We start from the raw sequence: 25773 nt of genomic DNA, 5'->3' as shown, positions 1-25773 counted from the left end.
AAGTTTTCTGGATATCCACAATGAATATGCATAAGATAAATTTGCATATACTGGCTCCAATATATGAACATTTCTCTCATGCATATTCATTGTGAATATCCTGAAAACCAGACTGGCTGGGGTGTGAGGCGGTCACCAGGACAGGTTTGGGAAGCCCTGTACTACATTCTAATCCCACACATATACTTTTGTCTGGTTCTTACTTTCACTTCCTGCTAAACTGCTGCTTTTGGCACCAACAATAAATCAGGAGATATTCCCCTGAGGACACCCATTGGCTGACAGCCTCCATAGGAGGTGCATTCATTGGCTGAGAGCCTCCATAGGAGGTGCATTCATTGGCTGAGAGCCTCCACATGAGCACTGTTGGCCGAGAATCTTGACAGGTTGCACGGCCTTTGGCCCAAGAGAGTCTCTTCCACAAGGAAAGCATTCGTTGGCTGAGACCTTCCACAGGCACACGACCACTGGATGCGAGGGCCTTGCAACTGCTTGGCTAGGCCGTTCGAGGAGCGGGCTTCCAGCTGTGGCTAAATTTCTTGCACACGGTGACAGGGAAGGCGGGAGAGAAGGTAGGGTCTGGCGAAGTCTTGGTGCTGTCCATGAAGGCTTAGTGCCTTTTGTCATGAAAAAAAAAAACAGTAATTGACCCTGAAATCAAGATTTCAAATGCCTTCAGATTTTTATAGTTACTTCAGAAATGGCTGCCATGCTTTTTCTGTACTTTAATATATAATAAAGTATGCATACAACGAAGCACAGCACTGTCAGGGTTGTTTTAATTTCTAAATATTTACTAAGATGGACATTTTACAACATAAAAGTTTGCAACAAAGACTTTAATGCCTTGGTTAACTTCCTTTTTACATTTATCTGCTTATATCTTTATTTGACCAAGGAAGAAACTAAAGTGCAGATACCATGCTCATAGTAAGTTGGCCTTCCAGCTTAATGCTGTAGATAGTGAACTGACCTGATTCTTCTGTGCCTAAAGTAAATCTAAGGCTCAGAAAAAAAAAAATACAAAACAGGAAATGTCAAGGAGAGCAGCTAAAAACTGTCAGCCAAGTCAAAACTGCTCCCTCCCTCCCATAGGTATCGAAAATGCTTCCCATGCTCCCAAAAAGCAATAAACCAAATTAAAAGAATTAATAAAACAGTAAAAGTATTATGCAATTCTTGTAATATGAAGACAGCATCTACTTTAGGGACCCATCTAGAAAAGGGTTTTTGTATCTAAGGGGAAAATGCTTAGTACCCCGGTCGGCGGTGGAGATTCTCTTCTGAAGGAAGCAGGATACTTGTTAGGGTGCTGATTCCAGGTCACGACAGAAGACAGGCCTGTCTGTGGGCTCCGACTTCCTTCCGCTCGTACCTAAAGCCACTTCAGAGCTCCCGGCACCGCGGTGCAGGCGGAGGACTAAGGTCAGCATGCCTCAAACTCTGGCAGCGGTGGACACCTGAGCTCCCCAGTTTGCAATCTTTACTAGGCTGACCCTGCTTGCATCCTTGTAGTAAGCACTAGCTGTACATTGGGTGGCATGAGGAAAGGGCTGAAGGCGGGGGCCTGGAGTAGGACCCATATAAAGCTGGATTAAGGGCAGGGGATTATAGGGATCGTGTATATCAGTGAGGCCCAGCTTGGGACCGAGGACCCCCGTATGTCGTTTGCTCCCCAGAGAGCTTTCCAAATAGCAAATAACTCAACGGAGGTAACACGTCAGACTTCGAGGTCAGAAATGAAGCCAATGTTTGACTCTTTTTCAGGAATCCTCTTGGTATTAATGCATTTCGCTAACAACCGGTGAATGTGCTGCAGATCTAGGTTGTACCATGCGCCAAGCTCTGCCGGGAGCAGAGATCTGATTCAGCATCACACTTCTTAGCAGGAAACAAGGACACAGCTATAGTATCGCCTCGGATGGATCGATCACAGGGAAGTTGAGAACTAGGTGAGATGACAAGGCAGCCTTGTGCTCTGCTGGAGTAACAGGTAAGGGAAGAACCGAATGAGCTGAAGGAGGGGGCTATTTCTGCCAGGAAAAGGAAGAGTTATAGGGGCCATTAGGGCAAGGTTTCCCAAACTTTTGGACAATCTGACCCCATTTTAGTACTTAAAAGTTTGTATGATCCCAGATGACCAAAACAAATTAGTGAGGGGGACAGGGAGGGATTCTCTCTCTCAACCTAATCCCCTCCCTCAAACTCCCCAATCTCCCCTCGGCCTCCCTCCCCTGCAGTCGATCCTCTCACTCTCCTCCTCTCCAGCCAATCGCCTCTTACATCTGCCAGCTTCTCTCACCCTCTAGCCCATCCCCTCTCTCACCTTTTGATGAGTTCCTCTCTCATCCTCCACCTACTCTGTTTCCCCCTCTAGCTGATCCCCCTCTTGTATCTCCCAGCTCCTCTATCCCCTCCATTCAAGCCTATCCTGTCTCTCACCCCCTCCAGCCCTTTTGCATCCCCCAAGGCCCTCTTACAACCACCAACTTATCCTCTACCACCCCTCCTCACTCATCCCTCGCCCTCAATTTCACCTCCTGCCATTCAGCCAAACCCCTCACCCCTGATGATCCCCTCTCTCAGCCTCCTCCTCTCCAGCTGATCTAGTCTTACACCTCTCAGCAACTCTCACCCCCCAAATTCTCTTTACAACAATTCTCTTCATCCCCTCGCGCTCATCCTCTTGTGCACCTCCCAGCCTCACCTCATCCTTTCCAGTCCTCTCACATTTGCCGAGCTGAATCCCTCACCTCTCAGCAACTTTGACATCTCCCCCCTCCCCCTCCACAGCCATTTCCTCTTTCTGCCTTCATAGACAAACTCTTTTCCAGCTGATGCCGCCCTCAAGGACACCCTGCAACCCATCCTTTCCTTCACCTACACCCTCCTCATCCTTTCCTTCACCTACACCCTCCTCATCCTTTCCTTCACATACACCCTCCTCTAAGTAAAGCCCTGGTCAGAATCAACGGCAACATTTTCCTTTGGGCTCCAGGTCGGCAGTGAATGGCAATTGGTGGGAAGAGAGGGCAGCTGATAGAGGCAACGTTTTTCTCTTGGGTGCATTCAGTGGTGGGTTAGGAGAGAGTAGCACTGGCAATCTCCACCAGCCTGACCCCCTCATCTCATGACTGGTCCCAAGTGTGATGGTGATCTGCACGCAGACGTAGCATTAGTAGTAGAAGTCAAGCACAGGGCCTATGAGCTATTGCAAGCTCTCAGGCCTTGATGCGGTTCTCATTCCTCTTCCTGCAGGGCTTCCTGTTACCATAGAAACCCATGCGATGGCGAGACCACTACAGAGCCTTTGAGTGTGCACTGGTTTACAGGCCCCACTCTGACTTCCACTACTGATGCCACTGTTGTTGGCCTGAAGACACTGCCTTGTGAGGCACTTGTGACCCCAGCTGAAGGTTTTGTGACCCACAGTTTGGGAAGCCCTGCATTAGGGAAAGGGAGACCCAAGTGGAGCAGAGGAGGACATGTTGGAGCTAACTCCAGCAGAGTAACTATTTACACATGCTCTTTGCTTCATGAATTGCTCCCCAGACTTCTACCACAAACTCATCTGGAAAAGCCAACTCCCCTAGCATGGAGTCCAAGCCCCGGGCAAACTCCTCAGGGTTCAGCTTGTCCTTCGCTGTCTCCACCATTGTTGAGGCTGCAAGCACGAAGGCACAGGAAATAAAAATAAAAAGGATGTGTTAACAATTGCTTTCATGTATACAATTTTAAACCTTACAACAGGGATGGCCAACTCCAGTCCAATGCACTTCCTCCATTGTATGCAAATTTGTCTCATGTATATCCATTGTGATTATCCCCCAAATCAGGCTTCTTTGTGGCCTTGAGGACTGGAGTTGGCCACCTCTGTCTTACATCTCCTCCTCCCAAACCTGCCCCCTCCCTACACACACACAACACACATCGCCCTAGGATCTAAATGCTTGTGCTTATGCTGGTTTTCTGATCCAATACTCAATGTTTCTGGGCTGCGATGAACAGAATAAACGATAATTTCAAACTCATCAGACAAGTCCTAATGTATCAGACGAGGAAGTGCGAGTTTGATGCACGGTGCAAACATCACATCCACAAGAGATTAATTACATCCTGGCAGGACAAGCAACGGGCACCAGGCAGGGGCAGCAGAATGCCTTTTTGGTTGGGGGGGGGGGCCAACCAAGCTCTGCCACCTAAGCTTCACCCCATTTCCACCCTCAGCTCCTCCCCAACTGCCAACTTCTTCTTTATGTTTTCAGTTAGTCGTTCTGTTTTACGTACTTTGCATTAATCATGGATTAGAATTATTTATTCCCAGGCCTACCAATAAAATACTTGATGCTAGAAAACTGCTAGAGTCTTCTTTCTGCCTGAGGGCAGGGATGGCCTGCCCCTGAGATAAAGGTTGACGGGCTAGAGCATTGATGGCCAACTCCAGTCCTCGAGGGTCACAAACGGGCCAGGTTTTCCAGATATCCACAATGAATATGCATGAGAAAGATTTGCATGCACCGCCTCCACTGTATGCAAATCTATCTCATGCATATTCATTGTGGATATCCTGAAAACCTGGCCCGTTTGTGGCACTCGAGGACTGGAGTTCACCATCGCTGGGCTAGAGTCTGGGTGGCCCACCCCATTCTGATGCCTATGTAGTGTTGCCAACTCCTACCTGAAGAAAGTCACTAGCTCACTGGTTCCCAACCCTGTCCAAGGTCCCCCCGGCCAGTCGGGTTTTCAGGATATCCACAATGAATATGCATAAGAGAAAATTTGCATGCACTGCCTCCATAACATGCAAATTTTCTCTCATGCATATTCATTATGGATATCCTGAAAACCTGACTGGCTGGGGGGTCCCCAGGACAGGGTTGGGACCACTTGCACAGTCTCCAGATTGAGTATAAAGTAGCTAAAACCACATTGTTGTGCAGTAGTGTCAGCATAGCTGGTGATCCTAAAACTGGTGAGGAAAGAGGACTAGCTCACGCTCTCATACACACTATCTTGCTGACTCAGAAACTGATACATACTCACATTTTCTCAGTCACACATTTTCTGAGACACACACAGCCACTGACACACTGCCTTGTGCTCTCTCAGACACAGACATACACACTTTCCCAGACACTGACACACACACACACACACACACACACACACACAATGCTTCTACTGCTGCTTGTGTGCTCACAGGCCGATTCAGTAAACTGCGCGGGAGAGCGGTGCTCCGAGGCGAGCGCCTGCTCTCCTGGGCGCGCGATTCAGTATTCAAATGAGGGCCCGCGCTAATAAGGAGGCGCTAGGGACACTAGCGCTACCCTAGCGCCTCCTTATTGGCGGAAGCAGCGGCTGTCAGTGTGTTTGACAGCCGACGCTTAATTTTACCGGCATCGGTTGTCGAACCCGCTGACAGCCACAGATTCGGAAAACGGACGCCGGCAAAATTGAGCGTCCGTTTTCCAACCCGCGGGCCATGGGCAGATTTTTTTTTTTTTAAGATTTTTTTTTTTTTTTATTTTGGGGGCCTGCGACTTAATATCGCTATGATATTAAGTCGGAGGGTGTACAGAAAAGCAGTTTTTTCTGCTTTTCTGTATACTTTCCCAGTGCCAGCCGAAATTAACTCCTTTGGCAGGAGTTAATTTCTGAGAGTAAAATGTGCGGCTTGGCTGCACATTTTACTTTCTGTATCGAGCGTGACTAATAGGCTCATCAACATGCATTTGCATGTTGAGCGCGCTATTAGTTTAGGGGAGTTGACCGCGCCTTTTTCCACGTGCTATTACCCCTTACTATATAAGGGGTAATAATAGCGTGTCGAAAACGTTCATCCAAACGGGGGCTAACGGTGCGCTCAGCCTAAGTGCACCATACTGAATTGGCCTGTTAGCGAGTGTCACCTCCTCTGGACTGACTAGCTAAGGGCACTACAACATCATCATGTAAAATTCCTGCCTTTGTTGCCAGCCCTTACCCAGCCTGCAGCAGCCACCTTTACACTTCCTTGTCTCTTTTCAGGCACTCACTGTCTCCATTTGCTCTGTCAATGACCCACTGAACTGCCCTTCTCTGAGATCAGCCCAGCCAGCTCACACAGAGAACTGACTGGCAGTGCAGAGAACTTCCCCTGACTCCCAGCTGCACAGCAGCAAAAAAAAAAAAAAAAAAAGATTACTGATGATAAAACATAGCCCTCATCTTGTCTTCTGTTCTGCTGCTGCTGTCAAGTCTGTCATAAGGTAATAATAAAGTTACAGCTCCAGCTTTTTATTTTGCTGGCTGTGATTGGTTCTTCCTCCAGCAGAGAGAACTCATCTGTGATGACATCAGGTTATCCAGGGTGGGGATTGGAGAGGGGAGAGAATGAACCAGAAAATCCTGCTTTGAGGAGGGAGGGGGCAGGACCTGCAAACATAGGACTCTAGCCAGAGGTTTCAATCTCTTGCAGCTCTCTAGCCAGAGGTCTCACTCTCTTTTACTCTTCCACAGCACTCTAGCCAGAGGAAGGGGGTCTCACTCTCTGGTATTCTCCTGCATTATTCTAGCCAGAGGAGGTCTCACTCTCTACTCTCCTGCAGCACTGTAGCCAGAGGAGATCTCACTCTCTACTCTCCTGCAGCACTCTAGCCAGAGGAGGTCTCACTCTCTTACACCATGGCTTCCCAAACCTGTCCTGGGGACCCCACAGCCAGTCGATTTTCAAGATATCCAGGCTCCAGGATATGTAAATGTATCTTATGCATATTCATTGTGGATATCCTGAAAACCCAATTGGCTGTGGAGTCCCCAGGACAAAGTTTGGGAAGCCATGTTTTACACTTTTCAACTTGCCATAGTTACTGTCTCTCAGTTGTTTAAATGTAAGTTGAAAAATATTTTAAATAAGGCCAGGAGGCATATTTAGAAAACGGCTCTGGTCAGTTTGCATCTCTGCAAAATCTTTTGAAAACAGGGCACACCTATCTTGGCTGATGGTACACAAGTGTGCTGGCCCTTTCTCAGTGATATCCAGGAGCTCAAACTTTAAGGGAAGGATTATGATTTGTATTTGCAAGCTCTGTTGGAGTTATTGGGACCCTGTGGTCAGATGATTGAACTTTTCTAATTCTTTTATAACTATTGGTTGCCATCCTTACCCAGCTCCACATCCCGAATGCCCATATAACTTTCCAACAAATCGTCAACCTTCTTTGATGCTTCCTCCTCAAATTCGCTGGGCTGCAAAAGGAAAACATTCAGTTTTTGTAAGCAACAGCCCACATGGCCAGTGAAAAGATGACAGTGCCTCACTCAGAGCTCCCCACCGCTGATACTGCACAAGACAGTGTGTCACAGAGTTTCATTTGCACTGTAGGGATCATGATTAATATTGCAGAACCCACCATGTTTTGTTTTGTTTTTTTAAAGAAGAAATCAATCACAAGATAGTTATACACTAGTTTAGCGGTCAACCAAGTCTCTTTAAAATGCACCAGAAATATGTTTCCTAATCTCCAATGCCCTTTATTCTTTTCGTGTTGCTATGCTATTGTGCCTTTGCATATTTCTTTTATTGTCATTACTAGGTAAACTTTTCACTTTTGTGTCTGTGTTTTAAATAGTTTGCTTGAGAGTTATTTAAGATCACTTGTTTAGGAATAAAGAGATTGGTATTCAGTGCCACTTAATTGGCTAAGTGGCACCATTTCAATTTCTGGGCATGGCCAGGAGCTGCCACTTAGCCAACTAACTGAGAGGTAGGTCGGGGACCTTCTGTACCAGAGCTACTTATCCAGCTGACTGTAGCCAGCTAAATGCAGATATTCAGCCTTATCCGGCTTAGTTAACCAGATAAGTCTAGGACAGCTATCTGGCCAACTTGTTCGGCTGGATAATGGCTGAATATTGGCCTCAGACTTGTTTGGCTTAGCAACATCTGATCTGAAAAGCAGGCATCAAAGAGAAAGCTCCTTCTGTAAACTTCCTGCAACTTGATTTCAGGGCACCCACTGGATACATGACTGGGTGTTTTATTTCTGTATAATTAAGCATACATTGTGCTGATAAAGGAAAAGCTATTTCAGGAGTGCCTGGTGGTAGAAGCATCACCAAGTAAGGAAAGTGTCAGGGCATTTTTTTGTGTGTCTGAGTAAAGAGGAAGAGACCTCATTCCATGGGGATCTGGTGTGTTGGGAGATAAGGCTCAGCATTTCCCTTCAGTCTTCCAATAATAAATAGATGTTTCACTTACTGGCAAGCTCAGGGCAGTGGGCCCCAGACACAGAGCTCGGCGAGACTCCTCGCGCCTGGGCTCAGACGCCTCTGGCTTACGAATAGTTTACAAGCGGGGAGATGCATCTGTTACTAGGGTCACCAGCTGCCTATGGTCTTGGCTTTTCTCCTGTTTGCAAGCCCAGACTTGCAGTGCTTACATCCTCAAGAAAAGCAAAGGACTGCAAATCAGGCCATGCAAGCTGGGGACGGGAGAGGGTAAAATCAGGACTGGTTCTGCCCGTCCTGAAAAGAATGGGGCTGACCGGGAGCCCTCCTGGGTGCTAGGGGTAAACTGAGCTTGCAGCAGCCACCTGGCAGTCTCCCACTGCCATCCCAGGTCAACATTCTGGAGGCAGCCCGTCCACTCCAGCCTGCTGACCTCCCACGTTTGGCTCGGGGGGCGGGGGGCTGCTCATGCTGTGGGGCTTACCGCATCCTCCACTGTGGCCGTGCCCTTGGTGCGCAGGCGCAACGTTTCTCTCCCACTGGCTACTTTGCCTTCACTCGGACATTTGCCAGCCTTACTCCTCTGACCGATCATGTCTGTAACACAAAAGGAGACCTGGCCAGTGACTGTGCATCACTCACACACACACACACACACACACATATGCACTCTTTCTCGCTCTCAGACTGTGTTACATTCAATGGAGGTCCATTTTCAGCTGCTGTCCAAGCAGCAGAGCGAGCCGGATAAACCTATCCTGCTACCTCTGTCGGGATAGTCAGGAGTGCAGTGTCTAACTTTAGGACTGCTCTGTGGCATAATCAGTGTTAGCTAGCTAATTTACCCGTCTAACTCTGAATATCAGGTGAGTCGGATAAAGTTATCCTGATAAATCCGCCCTGAAACGCCCCTGGATCGCCTCCGTTATCCGGTTAAGCATATCCAGCTAACTACTATGCCAAATAACTTGGGAGGTGGTCAGCCAGAGAGAATGAAGTTAGCAAGCAGGGCCGGCACGTCCTATTAGGTGAACCAGGCAGTCACCTCGGGAGCCAACCAGTAGGGTGCGCCAAAGTGCCGCCATGTGAGGCCGCGAGTGCAGCCTATCCTGCTCGCGGCAAAGAGGAGTAGAGATTCAGCGTGCAGCTAGCAGTGCCCATCCTGCTTGCAGCCCAGAGACGCACACACTCAGCAGACGTGAATGAGGTAGTAGACAAGGCTGAGACCGGGGAGGCAGCAGGTGCAAGGCAGAAAGTTCGCCTAGGGCACCTAATAACCTTGCACCGGCCCAGTTAGCAAGTAGTGCATTTAATATACATTGGAGAAAATTATTTTTCACTCAATGCACAATAAAGCTCTGGAATTTGTTGCCAGAGGATGTGGTTAGTGCAGTTAGTGTAAGCTGGGTTTAAAAAGGTTTGGATAAGTTCTTGGAGGAGAAGTCCATTACCTGCTATTAATTAAGTTGACTTAGAAAATATCCACTGCTATTACTAGCAACGGTAACATGGAATAGACTTAGTTATTGGGTAATTGCCAGGTTCTTGTGGCCTGGTTTTGGCCTCTGTTGGAAACAGGATGCTGGGCTTGAAGGACCCTCGGTCTGACCCAGCATGGCAACTTCTTGTGATATTTAAATCCCATTTGTCCAGCTAAATCCAAACTTAGCTGAACAAATGGCACTGAATATCAGCCTCAGAGTATGAGGTATGGGAAGTCCCATTTCATGATTTGTTTGCTGTAGGTGGAGCTCATGGACTGAACTTATTACTAAAAGATGGTGACCCACCTCCTGAGTTTCGGCTCCTAATTGCCAGAAGAAAAAAAAAAGTTACTTTAAGACTATCATTTAAATTTGAATAAACAATGGAGTGTTTTAAGACAAACTTTCAAACATGCTAGGAGCTCACTGCTTTCTGCCTAGTAATGTCAGCAATGTTTTCAAGGTCTAGTGACAAAAGGCCAAAATATTTCTATTCTGAACGTGGGGACAGGAAAAGATAAACCTAAAACTTTGCTTCTCACAGTATTCCAGAGGTTTGAAGTCTAAAATGACTCAGGTCAGAGTTCAGAGCTGTTTTAGAAACCGTTCCCAGTCACAGCCTTCCTGCACGGGATGCTCCAGCCAAGGATGCGTTCACGGCCCGGCAGCCGGGCGAGTCAGGCTGGTGACCTGACGGATGCTGGGTGCCGCCATGCCATCGCCATATTTAGTTTTTTGTTTTTTTTTTTTCACCCTACCTGGCTTGCATAGGGAAGCATAAAGGGAGAGCTAGGGGTGTATCCCTCAGCAACTGAACTACAAATTCATAGCGCCCAACCAACAACTTTGTGTCGGTGCAGCAACCCTCGGAGGAGGTGCCAGGCAATGGTGAGCCAAGTTTCATCTTCGGGTGGGGATTCTCTTGGCCCGATGGATGGCATAGCCCTGCTGCGGCCCTTGACCACCCTTGTGACTTAACTTCGCCGTTCTCTCCCAGGGCTGTGCGAACTAGGGAGAGCTTCAAGGGGGGGGGGAATTGCCGGGCTTGTGGGGGAGGTGGAGTTGCCGTCCTGGTGCTGCAGACTGTTGCTGCTGGCAGTAAGACGATGACGCCTAAATCCCCAAGTTTTCTTCCAGCATGCGAGCAGTGGCCCGGCAGACTGAAAACCAAAGCTACAGTTCAGCCTGAGGGGGCCTTTCAGTCCAGCACATGCTATAAAGCCCACCAGACTGCCTCAGATTAGCCTTCATCTCCCCACTGCAGGAGATTAAATAGGAGCTATTTGGAAGGCTGTCTGCAGATTTTGGATTCATCCCTTATCAGCAATTAGGGCGATAAATCCTGTTCCATATTTTGGAGGAGAAAATAATCCAGGTTCACAGTGGAGGACTATCCCTAATGAACAGTAATAATCTCTGCAGAATAAGTTGCAGACTGGGGAGAATGTCATCCAGTAGTGAATGGCATGCAATTTGAACTTTCCCGAAGGTTCATATCATTTCCGCTGCCGACGACATGTGTAAGAGCTCTCTCTCTCTCTCTCTCTCCGAGGGAGATGCTCTCCCCCCTCTGACTTCTAAAGCCTTTCTTCCTCCACCCAAAAAAAAAAAAAAACCAAAGGAAATGTTTTGAGGGAACCAGACAGAAAATGGATCAAAGAAAGTCTATTCGTCATGCGAATGTCCCATTTTTTTTAAATATGTATGTTTACGTTTGCCCCAGATGTTTCATGTGTGACACAAAAGAAAAGGTTCCTTGATTTAAAGCCCAGAGTTTTACCAGTGCGGGGGCTCGATCTCTTCTTACATTTCCATGAGGCTGTCACGTGACTTTGCAAGGCTCTTGACATGTATTTTTCACATTTCTACCTCGGATCCCGTTTCTTGAGGGGTAAGCCAGTTTAAGATTTGGCATTCATTTGTAAGTTATCTCTGTGAGTCGTTTGCCATTATTTTTGGTCCTGGTCCTTCTGCTCTGCAGCTTGTTTGTAATCTGGTTTTTTTTTTCAGATTAGGAGCAGTGCCTCTCCAGCTTAAGGGCCAGAGACTAGTGGCGGGAGTTGCAGGGGATTATTTTTTTATTCTTTTTCTTTGTTTTACATATGTCCATTTACCTCCAGTTACTTCTTTGTGATTTCTATTCAAGATGTTTTTTTCTTTTCTTGAATTATATGAATACTTCAAAATAAAAAGTACAAAAGAAGCCGAATACCCGCATCCGGCCAGATGATGTCATGGTGCTGCGTTGCTTACAAGCCCCGCCTCCAGTGACAGAGGCCTTGGTGCATATTCTAATAGGTATCCATGGCCTTGACGTGACCGACATTGATGTGCTTCTGTCAGGGCCGAGGCAAGGGGATTAGGCGCCCTAGGCACCTTCTGCCTTGCGCCGCCCCGCCCCCCTAGTCATGCCCCCCCCCACTTGTGCCAACACCCCCCTCCCCCCCCAGCCTCAACTCCTTCCACTCATATTTTTTTTGGGCCATGAGCTAGCGCCCCCTAATGGTCGGCACCCTGGGCCCGGGCCTAGCTCTCCTTCCACCGGCTCTAGCTTCTGTGTTGTTTAAGGCAGGGGCGGAACAGTCTGACACCCATGCACAAACTCTTCCAGAACCCACACAACAGCCTTGAGGTGTTCTATCATTTTGTTAAGGGAAAATAATTCATTGTCTGGAGAGATGGTTTGGGCCACTCCTGGTCAGTAAACCTCCCTTTACAGGACTCATCCTAGATGGGATGTGGGGCCCAGAACAGATCAGCCTATCCACCCTGGTACAGTCCTCTCCAACCTCTGCCCCTCCACACCCAGGTGACCTTCCCCCTCCCCCCCTCTCACCTTCTGGAGGAGAGTGGCACTTCTTACCTTCATCTTCCGTCAACTTCAGTCTGTAGTCTGTAGCCGGTGGGTCTCCTGAGACTGCAGGGCCCCATGCGATTCAGACCGAAGCCGGCAGAAGCAGACATAGGTAAGATGCGCTATTCTCCTCTTGCAGGTGGGAGAGAGTGGGGCAAAGATCATGCCCGGGGGGAGACATGGAATCAAAGCGCAGGGCCCAGGATGGTTGCCCCTATTCACCCTCCCCTGGTATATTTGGTATATAAACTCAAAACCCATTAACAGCCAAACCGTCTCCCCCCCAAGAATGGGTCACCTGGCAGAACTGCACGGCCTGTGGGGACGAGGTAATCTTATGCCAACTGCTTCACATTTAAGAAGAATCTTCTTCCATTGCTCCTAGCAAGTTTTTCTTCAGACCTTGGCTGTTTTCCCAGTACAGTTGCCGCTGAATCTCCGCATCAGGTCTTGGTATGTTATTTTAGAGATTTCATAGTAATGCTACTTAGCTGGAATGCAATACCAGACCTGCATCTTAGTGCTTTTATCAGGAACCAACTGGGAAGCTACTGGGATAATTAAGATAGGAATCTGAACTCTAAACCACAGCAGAGGTGGGAGGAAAGGAAGCTTTAAAAGTCAGGGTGGAGGGCACTGTTTTATCATATTTTGGTCGCAGTGTAACCTCTCCAAGGAAACAGCACCAGTCCTGTGGAAGAAGGATTTGTCAGCTTGGGATGAGAATGTGAACAACTTTATGCAAAAATGAAGCCTTTTCAATTTACCCCTATTTTTTGTTTTGCTTTATTTTCTGTGGCAAAAGATTTAAAGCACATTTATCCTAATTAGAGGCATCAGATGTGAGCCTCAGGTATGAGTGGCCTTCCTCACTGTGACCATGCAGCGCCACCTTGTGGCATAAACTGTTCTGTGGTTAACAACCAAGAGCAGCTGTAGCACGGGGAGAGGGTGGGGCTCCCATACCAAAGCCATGGGTTAAAGTGGCCAAATAAATACAATTTCAGTACAGCCTAATGAGACCTCACAACATTCTCTTTATTTTTCTCCTCAAAATCTGCTGTTGGAGAGTTCAATTTCTTAGCAAAGTGCGGGATTATTTCCCCTAGCACTATATAGCACTTAAAGTGACTCCAGTCATTTTTCCTGGAACATGAACCTCTCTGAATCTTACACGGGCCACCAGGCCCTCACCCTCCCCTTCTCTTTCTCAGCCCCCTTTTAACTTTTTTATGTAATCCTGCACAGAGAGAGCCCAATTTTCAATAATTTGCGTAGATCAGCGTATACTCGCATGAGTCATCACAGGTAAAGTGACAGTAGTGTTGGGAGCCACACGGAGCACATATCACTGCGCCAAAAGTCCACGCGTATGTGTCAGTGTGCACACGCGCCTGTAATGCAGGGAAATGCCCACGTTCCCTAGTTCACGAAAGCATGCACAGATATTTTCCCACGTAGAATATTCATGCCATGCACGTTAACAAATGTGGCTTAAACACAGAAGCATGGAACCCAGGGGAGTTTTAAAGGCCCAGATGTGATGAGCGCATCCTAGACACAGGGGTGCTACTTTTATCACCGCCCACAGAGGCATTTTGTACCTGCAGACTTGTGCACATAAGCCGGCTTTGAAGATTCGTGAGATGTCCCCTGAGCATTTGTGCACACCCACGTGCAGAAAGCAACACCTGCTACCGAGCAGACGTGTGTGCGTTTCCATGCACACCTTCCCCTGCCCCAGGAACAGCTTCCGCGCATAACAACGGGGTTTTATTATGCATGTTAAGTCGCTTTGAAAATCAAGGGCTGACTGGTGAAACCTGGGAATGGAAGGGGGAAAGCCTGTGCACGTTTAGAATCTGAGAGAAGTCTGGGGGGGCGCAGGGAGGCCTCTGAAGGATGCAGGAGGGGGCCTAAAAGACAGATAAAATAAAAAAACACAGAATGACTGAGAGCTGAAGCCTCAGAGCCTGTCTGTTATTCTCCTGCATTGTATGACAATCGGGAAGATCCGAAGCCAGAGTTAAACGGGTCAGACGATGCATGAGTTTTCCTGCCCCCAGTGCACGGAGAGATATATTATACAGAGCCTGCAAATCTAAGCATCGGGAACATGTGGCGAACGAGAAAAACACCCTCTAAAACCAATGCAAAAAAAAAAAAAAAGACGAACATATAATTGAAAAGAAAAGAGCGTGCAAACTTAGCTAGGAATTTGAGTGCCAGGTTAACTCTGGCTGGATTTTGAGCTATTCATTTTCTACGGCTCCAGGCTGCTCCCCACAGCCCTGAAACTCATCTCTCTCTTCCATCTGCCAGCGGCTGTCTGTGAGCCCTGCCAGACCGAGGAGGTAGGAATCCAGATACTACTCATTGCTGGCCTGAACTATGCTCTTGTTTCTGGAGAGTTTATGAAATAACCATTCCCTCCAGTCCCCCCCGAGTGTGATCATTGTGAGCGTCTTATGCTCAGGGGGCTGATTTAGAAACACGCACCATATGCGTCATTCAGTAATTAAATGGGCGTGTGCTTGCAAGAATGGAAATCTTTCTCTAGCCATAGTGAATTATTCAGTGGAAATAAAAGCGAAAGTCAAAATGAAAAAGGACAAAAGGGGTGAAAAAAAAAAAACCTACCAGGATCCTCCCAAAATCTGAATATAAGAACATAAGAAGTTGCCATGCTGGGTCAGACCCAGGGTCCATCAAGCCCAGCATCCTGTTTCCAACAGTCACAAGTACCCAAACATTAAACAGATCCCATGTTACTAATGCCAGTAATAAGCAATGGCTATTCTCAGGCCACAGTCCATTCCCAATTCACCCAAGTAATGGCTAGGACTTCCTAAGTCCCCTAATTAACCTGCCTCCCTTTTACCCCCAACCCTTCAATCCTCGCTAACTAGGCTCATTTTTTTATTTTTTTTACTAGTTACATGCCATCCACAGAAGAAGTAAAGACACACGGATAGGTACCCCGGGGCATTTGTATGCACGTAGTTACAAGCTGTTTTAATGCTAAAATCTGGGAATGCCCACACCCAGAGCAGTTTGTTTTAAATGTGCTGCTTGCTAACTTAATGGAGTGCCCCCCCTAGTGCCCATCATACACAATGGCCAGACCAATAAATCAGATCCACTGAGATGGCTTCAGGTCATCAGCAACTGACTGAGCCAGACCTGATTTCTCCTCATGGCACATGTCCACTTGCAGACACTACAAGTCTATAGATGCAGTGGGGTTAAAGCAGGACCAGCTGAGCTTGCCCCTCATGACATGGGACTAGCTGGTGTCCCTACACTGGATGTTGCTGTTGTCTGGCAGGCTTTCCCAGCTCTAGGCCTTCAGAGCCACAAACGGGCCTGATTTTCCAAGACATCCATTATAAATATTCAACAGGTGTATTAGCACACATTTGGTCTCAGAGAAAAGCTTGGATACCCTAAAAACCAGAACTGTGTTTGCTTTTGGGAACTGGAGTTTGGAAACCATTAACTGGTCCACTGGAATGTCTGGCCATCTGATCTAGACACAAACGGATGATGGCAGTGACGTGAAAGGCAGCAATCTGTGAATGTTCTCCTATGAAATGGGGTTATAATCACATTTGGCCTCATGATTGTTTGTTTTCTGTAAACCAGTTTAACTCTAGCGACAAGTTATATAATAATTGATTCAAATATCTATTTAAATGTATTCAAGTATGAAGCAAACCACCAAATATCTTGGCTCAAAATGTCTTGAGATGCGCTGGCCAACCCGTGAGGGTAGAAGAGGTACTGGCACGAGATCATCAGGATTTGTAATGTCAAAAGCGAAAAACAATGATAGAGCTTTTGGGACCCAGTGCTGGCACAGCAGAGTAATGTAGTTCAGGAGTGAGGCAAACCGGCAGAGCTGGAGAGTGTCAATCCCAGCTGTACAGAGATTAGATTGCTGGGTATTAACCCATTAACTTACCTTGATTTATAGGTAATGATCTGGAAAATGGAAAATTTACCAGTCTCCTACTAAATTTGTGCCTACCACTATTTGAAGTATGCCTGGAACTCTTGTTCTCTAACAAAGAAATCTAAATAGATGAAGATTTACATAGAAATTTAAATAGATGAAGATTTAAATAGAAAAGAAGTTGGCTGTAGAGGCAAAAACTCACAGTAAAAGCTTTTTTAAATATATCCGAAGTAGAAAGCCTGTGAGGGAGTCAGTTGGACCGTTAGATGATCGAGGGGTTAAAGGGGCACTTAGAGAAGATAAGGCCATTGCGGAAAGATTAAATGATTTCTTTGCTTAGGTGTTTACTGAAGAGAATGTTGGGGAGGTACCCGTAATGGAGAAGGTTTTCATGGGTAATGATTCAGATGGACTGAATCAAATCACGGTGAACCTAGAAGATGTGGTAGGCCTGATTGACAAACTGAAGAGTAGTAAATCACCTGGACCGGATGGTAAACACCCCAGAGTTCTGAAGTAACTAAAAAATGAAATTTCAGACCTATTAGTAAAATTTGTAACCTACAGGGGCGGATTGGCCTATCAGGGGATCGGGCATTCCCCGGTGGGCCGATCGCTCCAGTCACGTGGTCTGCCATGCGCGGCCGTGACAGAGCCGCACTTGGCAGACCACGTGATGTGTCCTGGGCCGGCCTGGGCGGCGAATACCCGAACTGGTCCGACATCGCGAGTCCGCCACTGGTAACCTATCATTAAAATCATCCAATGTACCTGAAGACTGGAGGATAGCTAATATAACCCCAATATTTAAAAAGGGCTCCAAAGGTGATCCGGGAAACTACAGACTGGTTAGCCTGACTTCAGTGTCAGGAAAAATAGTGGAATGTGTTCTAATTATCAAAATCACAGAACATATAGAAAGACATGATTTAAAGGAACAAAGTCAGCATGGCTTTACCCAAGGCAAGTCTTGCCTCACAAATCTGCTTCACATTTTTGAAGGAGTTAATAAACATGTGGATAATGGTGAACTGGTAGATGTAGTGTACTTGGATTTTCAGAAGGCATTTGGAAAAGTAAAAAGTCATGGGACAGGTGGCAATGTCCTTTCGTGGATTACAAACTGGCTAAAAGACAGGAAACAGAGAGTAGGATTAAATTTACAATTTTCTCAGTGGAAGGGAGTGGGCAGTGGAGTGCCTCAGGGATCTGTATTGGGATCCTTACTTTTCAATATATTTATAAATGATCTGGAAAGAAATACGACAAGTGAGGTAATCAAATTTGCAGATGATACAAAATTGTTCAGAGTAGTTAAATCACAAACACATTATGATAAATTGCAGGAAGACCTTGTGAGACTGGAAAATTGGGCATCGAAATGGCAGATGAAATTTAATGTGGATAAGTGCAAGGTGATGCATATAGGGAAAAATAACCCATGCTATAATTACACAATGTTGGGTTCCGTATTAGGTGCTACCACCCAAGAAAGAGATCTAGACGTCATAGGGATAACACATTGAAATCGTCGGTTCAGTTTGCTGCAGCAGTCAAAAAAGCAAACAGAAGGTTGGGAATTATTAGAAAGGGAATGGTGAATAAAACAGAAAATGTCATAATGCCTCTGTATCATTCAATGGTGAGACCGTACCTTGAATACTGTGTACAATTCTGGTCACCGCATCTCAAAAAAGATATAGTTGCAATGGAGAAGGTACAGAGAAGGGCGACCAAAATGATAAGGGGAATGGAACAGCTCCCCTATGAGGAAAGACTAAAGAGGTTAGGACTTTTCAGCTTGGAGAAGTGACGGCTGAGGGGGGATATGATAGAGTATTTAAAATCATGAGAGGTCTAGAACAGGTAGATGTGAATCGGTTATTTACTCTTTCAGATAATAGAAAGACTAAGGGACACTCCATGAAGTTCGCATGTGGCACATTTAAAACTAATTGGAGAAAGTTTTTTTTCACTCAACAATTAAACTCTGGAATTTGTTGCCAGAGGATGTGGTTAGTGCAGTTAGTGTAGCTGTGTTTAAAAAAGGATTGGATAGGTTCTTGGAGGAGAAGTCCATTACCTGCTATTAATTAAGTTACTAGCAACAGAAACATGGAAAAGACTTGATTTTTGGGTACTTGCCAGGTTCTTGTGGCCTGGATTGGTCACTGTTGGAAACAGGATGCTGGGCTTCATGGACCCTTGGTCTGACCCAGTATGGCATGTTCTTATGTTCTTAAGACCTGGAAGACACTTTCCTGCTGACCAACATCCTGATTAAAAGTTTCTACCAAAGCCATGAATGGCTGGTTGGCCATTATAAATTTATGTAAGTCTGCTATGAATCCTCTCACCTCCTGGCCTGTTATTTGTTCTGCATATGAAGAAGCACTTTATAACATATGCTCCCCTCCCTCACTCTAGATTGAGTAGTAGCCCTCACTACTATTGAGTTAATGGTTCGATTTGACTCACCAAATGCTCTCTTAGGCTGAACCAGCCGCAGGGTGAACGTCTGCAATTTGGGCAACTCCCTCAGCATCTTGGCAACTTCATAGTGGCGGCAACCCACAATGGTCTGGTCGTTGATGGCTTCAATGTTGTCACCAACACATACAGTTTGGAGTCGGTCAATAATGCTCCCTTCTTTTATTCTCTGGAAGGTTGAGGGTAGTATGGAGAAGATCAAAGATGAAATCTCCTTTCCATTCTAGAGAGGACCCTAACTTGAACAACACTCATTAAGAAAGTTGTTTAAATATCTTCATTAACTGATGAAACAAGCCTTTGATGAGCACAGGTCAATTTTAATGTCTATCTGCATCAGTAATTTGGGAGTAATTTCTATTCATCTTTGCCATCTTAGTTCTGAGGTATAATATATGGACTTCTCTCTTCTATTTATTGAGAAACAATAATTTCACTGGGCAACAATGAAAGTGTTACTGACCTAAAAAGGTCCTACTCTGTAGTATCTTGATGTGCTGAACACGAATATGACCATGAAAAGTTTTTATTGGCTCTCGTTTTGAAGATATTTCATATAGTTCACTTTCTATGTTTAGTCATGTAAATTTATCCAGTAGGACTGTAAATAAGCCTAGAACGATGTAATATTGCATCATACTGCATAATACCATCATGCACACATCATCCAGAGTTTATTACATCATTTTCTGATGCAATGCAGTTCTACCTCCATGCTGCTGACGAGTAAGCTGACGTCAGCAGTGTACTATATGAAGCCCAGTCAGAAAGGGTGAGCATTTGAAATATTCATGCTGGCTGACTACTGCTGGACACTCCGCAGAGATGCTCCTGAACAGGTGTACAAGAGACAAGCAAAGAAATCTAAGACGTAGTCTATTACTTCATTTTTCAAACGGTATTAACCGTAGGTCTCCTACTATTGGCATACAGTTCAAGATATAATTATATTATTGCATATAACAAAAAAACTAGAGCCAATTTTGCATTTTCACAGTCACATTCGTGTTTAGCACATGGAAATTTATAAGAATTGACTAATTTCATTTCCGTAACATGACTTTTGTGAAAATTTGTTGCCCAGTGTTTCTTTCGGCCCCTCCTTTCTTCAACCCAACAGTCCACGATGATTCTTTTTCCAATTTTACTGAATTTCTCAGACATTACATGTCTATGAGGTCACAAAGCTCCTCTGGAAAGCAAGGAGGAATTAATAATGTGAGATAATGGCCATCATGCATGACAACATTGGGTGACTCTAGCCACCAAAGTATGGCCCATGGTCCCCAAGTGGTCATAAGAGAGAAAGGCCTAGAGATCCAGGAACCCCATCACTTATATAGAATATCTGGACACCTTAACCATAAGTTGGGGAGGGGAAGGTGATCTTTTGATATAAGAAAATGTTTGGCTCTCTGATGCCAATGTCCCTGTACTGGACAGCCTGTGATGGAGACTAACTTCAGGATAGAAGTCCTCTCTGGTATCTGAAACCTTTCTCCCATTGTTGAATTATCTGTGGCTGAGAACAAGCCTTCTAGGACTCACAGGCGCTTACCACCACCTAGATAGAACAACCCCTGGCTAGAGCAAATTGACTTACCTTAATGAAAGCATAGCCAGCTCCATTATCTGTAATTGTCAATCCCAGGGCATCTTCCGTCTTGGTTATTTCCACCTCCTTTGTTTCACCTCTGACATGAGCAAAGATAAAATCTTCCAGGCCAATCTGACCCCCCAGCAGTTTCTGCATGTCCACCTTGTGCGTGTTCAAGGTACAAAACAGGATCTGTGCCAGAGAACACATCTTATTGCCTCATCTAGGACTTTCAAGGGTATGTGGAGGGTCAGGAAGTCTTCCTAAAATATCTGCCTGCCATTCTAAGCATCGGCGCAGATTATCTAGGCAATAATAATTTTTTTTTTTTGGAACAGAACAAACTTTTTCTGAGTTCTTTTCTAGCAACTTTGCTTTATATTTAAAAAAACTAAACTAAACTAAACTAAACAATTGTCTAGAAGTGGGCCTCTCAGCTTGTCAGTAGCACAGGTTTAGCACAGTAACACTGAGTCTTCCCAATGACGTCATGTGGTTTGGGTGCAGAGCCAATGGCACATTCAAAGCCCAAGTGAAGGGCTGAAGACTGCGTGCAGCGTGGTGGCCAAGCTATGTTATAGGACAACAAAGAACTGGTTCATCTGTAGAGAAGGCTTCCCATCCAGCCTCCTTCATCTCATGTATTTGACCCGAGCAGCAGGATGGAGGGAAGAAACTCAGAGGCCTGAGGCTCCTAAGTTAGCTTCTAAGTTAGGCCCCTATTTTCAGCTGAACTTAGGAGCCTAAGGGGTAGATATTAAAATAAATATCCATTTATCTAAGTTGGCCAGATAGAGTTATCTGGCTAACTTAGATGGGATATTAGAAGCACGGCTATGCTGCTGAATATCCCCCGATACATTTTACCAGGCTAAGTTAGACCTCCCATTGAGCAAATCTAACTTGGCCAGATAGCTTAACTGCTAAAGCTCAATATCGTTACTTAAGCCAAATAACTTATCCTGCTTAAGTAGTGCCACCCCGTTTCACTCACTGCCCACCCTCAAGTTAGCCAACTAAGAACTTAGCTGGTTAAGTGATTTAACCGGCTCTGTGGCGGCTGCTGGATATACAGTGGTCACTACTTAGCCAGTTTAAGTCCGACTTAACTAAGTGCCGTTTCAATATCGGCCGAAAATTCACATAAACTTTAGGGGGCCAAAACTTAAGATCCTACATTTTAGGATTGCTATTCATTTGCATAGATTTAGGCTCTAACTGGTTGATTTTAAAAGCCTTGCACATGGAAAAACCGGGAGACATGCGCGTCTCGGCTGCGTGCTTGTGTGCCACGTGGATTTTAAAAGGCCTGTTTCCACCTGCGAATCTCCCGTTACGTGCACAAGAAGGGTTTCTGGATAAAGAGGCGAGCCGGGGCTGAGGCATGAATTCTGTGCGTTGGTATTTACATGCACAAGCTTGCGCCGGGTCCCCCCTACCACGTAACTTTACTTCTGCTAAGGACGGCGAATAAGGAATTAAAAAAATATAGGCTATTTAGTGAGGCTTAGCGGGGTCTGGCCTAACAGTGTAAAAGGTAGGCAACTATCAAGGGAGGGGGTAGGAAGGGCGATTGCTTAACTGGCTGAACTGGGAATGAACTGGCAAAATGGGCTCTAGTGCTGGCGCGCATATCTAATGAACCTCCCCTCCCCCACTTACAAGGTCCAGGTGGAATTTGCGCGCGTGCCTGTGCACATAAACTGGGGGGGCACACGTACAAGCATCCAGGCTATTTTATAATATGTGCGCATATTCGGGAGTATGCTGTAAAATGGGCACAGCCATTGGCGCATGCCAGCAAACATGGGCACACGTGCGCCCGCGCATGGCTCTTAAAATAGGTGCCTAGTTATGAAAATCAGTGCCGAGCTCCTAACTTTGCTCCCTCCGCTACCGTAGCCACCCTCTTTTAGGTCCCTACATTTAGAAGTCTAGTAAAACTAGGAGCCTAAATTTAGCGCTCCGCCCTAGTACATTTTCAACAGGATTAATTTAGGGGCCTAACTCCAAAAAAGGTAGGAGCCTACACCCTTTGAAAATTGACTCCTAAAGAATTAGGATTAAAAAAAGATAGAAGTCCCAGTTTTTGCTCCTACATGCTGTAACATTTTACTGTGAAAATCTCACAGCAGTAATTGCCCAAATATTATTTTTACTGGCAAAAAAAAGAACCTGACAGGAATCCATTTTTCCCTATTGCCTTGTGCCATGTTGGAACCCAGGTTACATTGAATGTCAGTACCTTGTCAGCCCTAATGTAAATACTGAAAGTGGGAAAAGTCTTCTCATTCTGCTTTTCTCCACATCTATGTTCTCAATGAAAAAAAAAATAAAAAAATCCAACATGCTACTGTTATTGGATTCCTATGTAAAGCTCATTCCTTTACCTCCAAGTCCTCCCCCGTTGTTGTCCTTAAGGTGGACCCTTCCTACAGTGGCTGAGCAAACAGCTGAGGCGTCCAGCATAAAGTGTAACTAATCTGGAAACCATGGGAGAAACTGGATTCCTGCACTCAGCTCTCAAGCCGCTGAGGCACCGTACAATAAACGAGGGCGGGGAGGGACGGACATTCTCCAGCTCAGGTGCTGGAAACCGGTTTCAAAATAATGCAACCAGGGAACGTCTGAAAGTTACGCCAAGTCCAAGAGCAATGGCTCCTCCTCCTCCTGGCCCTGTCTGTTGACCGACTTGAGTGGCATTTCTAAAAGGAAAAAAAAAGGAAGCTATACTGAAACAGACTTAAGATCAGCCCACAGCCAGGCACTTTCACAAGTCACCGCAGAGGCCTGGCGGTGGCCACCCATTCCAACTCTTCCTCATTTTAAAAAGTTTTAGCAGCTGCCCCCCAGGGCCACCACCCTCATCAGTATCAGAACTGGGTCATTCCTGACAGCTGTGAAATGTCAGCGGCCTCTCTGTTGAGGCTCCTTTAAACCAGACTTCATGAAACACAAAATGTACCTCTTCGAGCATCTTCCATCACCCTGGCACGCTGCCTATCTTAGTGTTATGCTAACACTGAAAAAACATTAAACAAGGGTGAGGGGGATACACATGACGTTTCCAGTGCCTTTCTCCCATACCCTGCAGAAAATGATCTCCACCTCATTAGAGTGAGGTCATGTTCAATAGGGTAAACTCCAGGCCCAGCGTTGGCCTTTACCCCATATTTCATCCTGATCGGTTCACCCTGAGGAAAGTTATTGCCCCGGCAGACAGACGGACAGATTCAATCACTGCATAAGCATTTCCCCAACTTGAATTAGAAAGAGCTAATAAAAAAAAAATAATAATAATAAGTGAAAAGCTTTGGAAATACAAGCGACTATTGCATGCTGGAAAACAAAAGCCTTCTCCTTATCTAAGCTGCAGATGGCAATCCATCGCCGGACTCGCACACCTTCCTCTGCTCTCCTTTATGCCTTTTATAGAAACATAGAAATGACGGCAGAAGAAGACCAAATGGCCCATCTAGTCTGCCCAGCAAGCTTCACACATATTTTCTCTCATACTTATCTGTTTCTCTTAGCTCTTGGTTCTATTTCCCTTCCACCCCCACCTTTAATGTAGAGAGCAGTGATGGAGCTGCATCCAAGTGAAATATCTAGCTTGATTCGTTAGGGGTAGTAGCCGCCGCAATAAGCAAGCTGCACCCATGCTTATTTGTTTTACCCAGACTATGTTATTAGCCCTTATTGGTTGTTTTTCTTCTCCCCTGCCGTTGAAGCAGGGAGCTATGCTGGATATGCGTGAAGTATAAGTCACGCATATTTTGCTGCAGGTCCCCCACTCACCTCTGTTGGGGAGATGTCAAAGACCTCGGCTATTCTGGCATACAGTTCCTTCACGTTAGTAAAGCCCTCGATTTTGCCCGTGGAGCTGCCATGGGCTAGCTGAGTGTGGAAGACCAGCCTGGGCCGGACTCGGACCGGTGCTGGCGGTGGAAGGGTGGTGGGCACCGTCTCCCTGCCATGCTTGGGGCCCTGCGTCTCCGTCAACGCCCGACGATGGGCTGCCTGCTCCGGGGGCACTCCGTTCTCCATGGGTGTTCCTCCTCCAGCTGCTCGGGTCCTCCTTCTGCTCCTCCTGCCAGCTCCCTTGCAGCGGGGGAGAAGAGGCTGCAATGGGAATTGGCCTTTATGAATTATAGAGAGCGCTTTGCTCGGTGCTCAATAGCAGGCAGGTAAAAAGATCCAAGCTGAGGCCCACAGGGCAGGTAACTGTATCCTCCGGGGCTCAGGTAATCCAATTAGTGGCAGAGCGAGCCAGCCCATCATTCTGTTCATAAGCAGAGCAGCAAGGTGTGGCATCACTGAACCTTGGCACCTTGGGATACCTTAATAAAAGAGGGAGGCTCCCAACCAATCAGAGCTTGGAACAGCTGTCAACAGCACTGCGGAACTTTTATTCTTAGCCAGGAAATCACGAAGAAAGAGAGGAGCAAGGTGTTTTTTTTTTCTTTCTAACTGGAAAAAAGGCTGCTACCAGAGCACGCACCGGAGCGTGGCATAAAGAGACAGCAGCAGCAGCAAAAAAAAAAAAAAAAAAGCATCCTCCAAAACGTTTAAAGCTGTTAATTATAAAAGAGAAAAGATAGGACTTTATATTGCATCCTAGCCCCAAAGCAGATCCTTTACAAGCTTAGAGGGTAATTTTAAAACCTGCGTGAGGGCGTCCACGTGCGCGCAGTTGGCGGTGCACGCACAAGGACACGGCAATTTTAGAACGGGCGTGCATGTTATAAAATCCGCTACCCGTGTGCACACATGCAAGCCTGGTTTTATATTGGCGTGCGCACGTGCACGCGAGTGCCAAATCGCGCGCGTAATCGGGGGAGGGGGGAATTTATAAAATGCGCGTGGCGACGCGATAGGCCCTATTCCCACTTCCCTTCCAGTCTGCTCCAATAAAGGAACAGACTGGGAGGGAACTTCCAAAACCCCCTTACCTACCCTGCCTGCCTTTTCCCCTACTAACCCCGACCCTTAAAATCCCGCTAACTAACCTACATTTTTTTGTTTTAAAACTTACCTGCTCTCCGGAGCAGCAGCAGGATGCTTTGGGCAGTGCCTAATGCCGCTGTCCCGGTCTGCCCCTCCATTTTAGTGCGTGTACCGGGAGATACGCATGTGGCTGTGGGCCATTTAAAATCCACGCACATATCTCTTGAAATTCCCG

General features: G+C 46.3%; 1 protein-coding gene across 1 annotated transcript; it reads right to left on the bottom strand.

Annotated features, from left to right (window-relative positions):
- Window positions 1-710: 710 nt before the first annotated feature.
- On the bottom strand, window positions 711-24893 carry GIPC3 (GIPC PDZ domain containing family member 3). Its single transcript, XM_029614076.1, has 6 exons — window positions 24390-24893; window positions 20598-20783; window positions 18983-19163; window positions 8693-8805; window positions 7146-7227; window positions 711-3664 (listed from the first exon to the last, which is right to left on the bottom strand). Exons 1-6 carry the CDS (start codon window positions 24636-24638, stop codon window positions 3513-3515), a joined length of 963 nt encoding a protein of 320 aa, XP_029469936.1. The 5' UTR covers window positions 24639-24893; the 3' UTR covers window positions 711-3512.
- Window positions 24894-25773: the final 880 nt, after the last annotated feature.

This window comes from Rhinatrema bivittatum, chromosome 8 (genome assembly GCF_901001135.1).
Source record: "Rhinatrema bivittatum chromosome 8, aRhiBiv1.1, whole genome shotgun sequence".
Classification (NCBI taxonomy): Eukaryota; Metazoa; Chordata; class Amphibia; order Gymnophiona; family Rhinatrematidae; genus Rhinatrema; species Rhinatrema bivittatum.
This window is presented reverse-complemented; position numbering and strand designations above follow the sequence as displayed.

Coding starts and splice junctions, on each gene's coding strand:
- GIPC3 (XM_029614076.1), bottom strand. CDS start 24,638: ATGGAGAACGGAGTGCCCCCGGAGCAGGCAGCCCATCGTCGGGCGTTG. Junction 20,784..24,389: donor TTGACATCTCCCCAACAGAG/GTGAGTGGGGGA, acceptor TCTCTGGCACAG/ATCCTGTTTTGTACCTTGAA. Junction 3,665..7,145: donor CATTCGGGATGTGGAGCTGG/GTAAGGATGGCA, acceptor TCGTGCTTGCAG/CCTCAACAATGGTGGAGACA.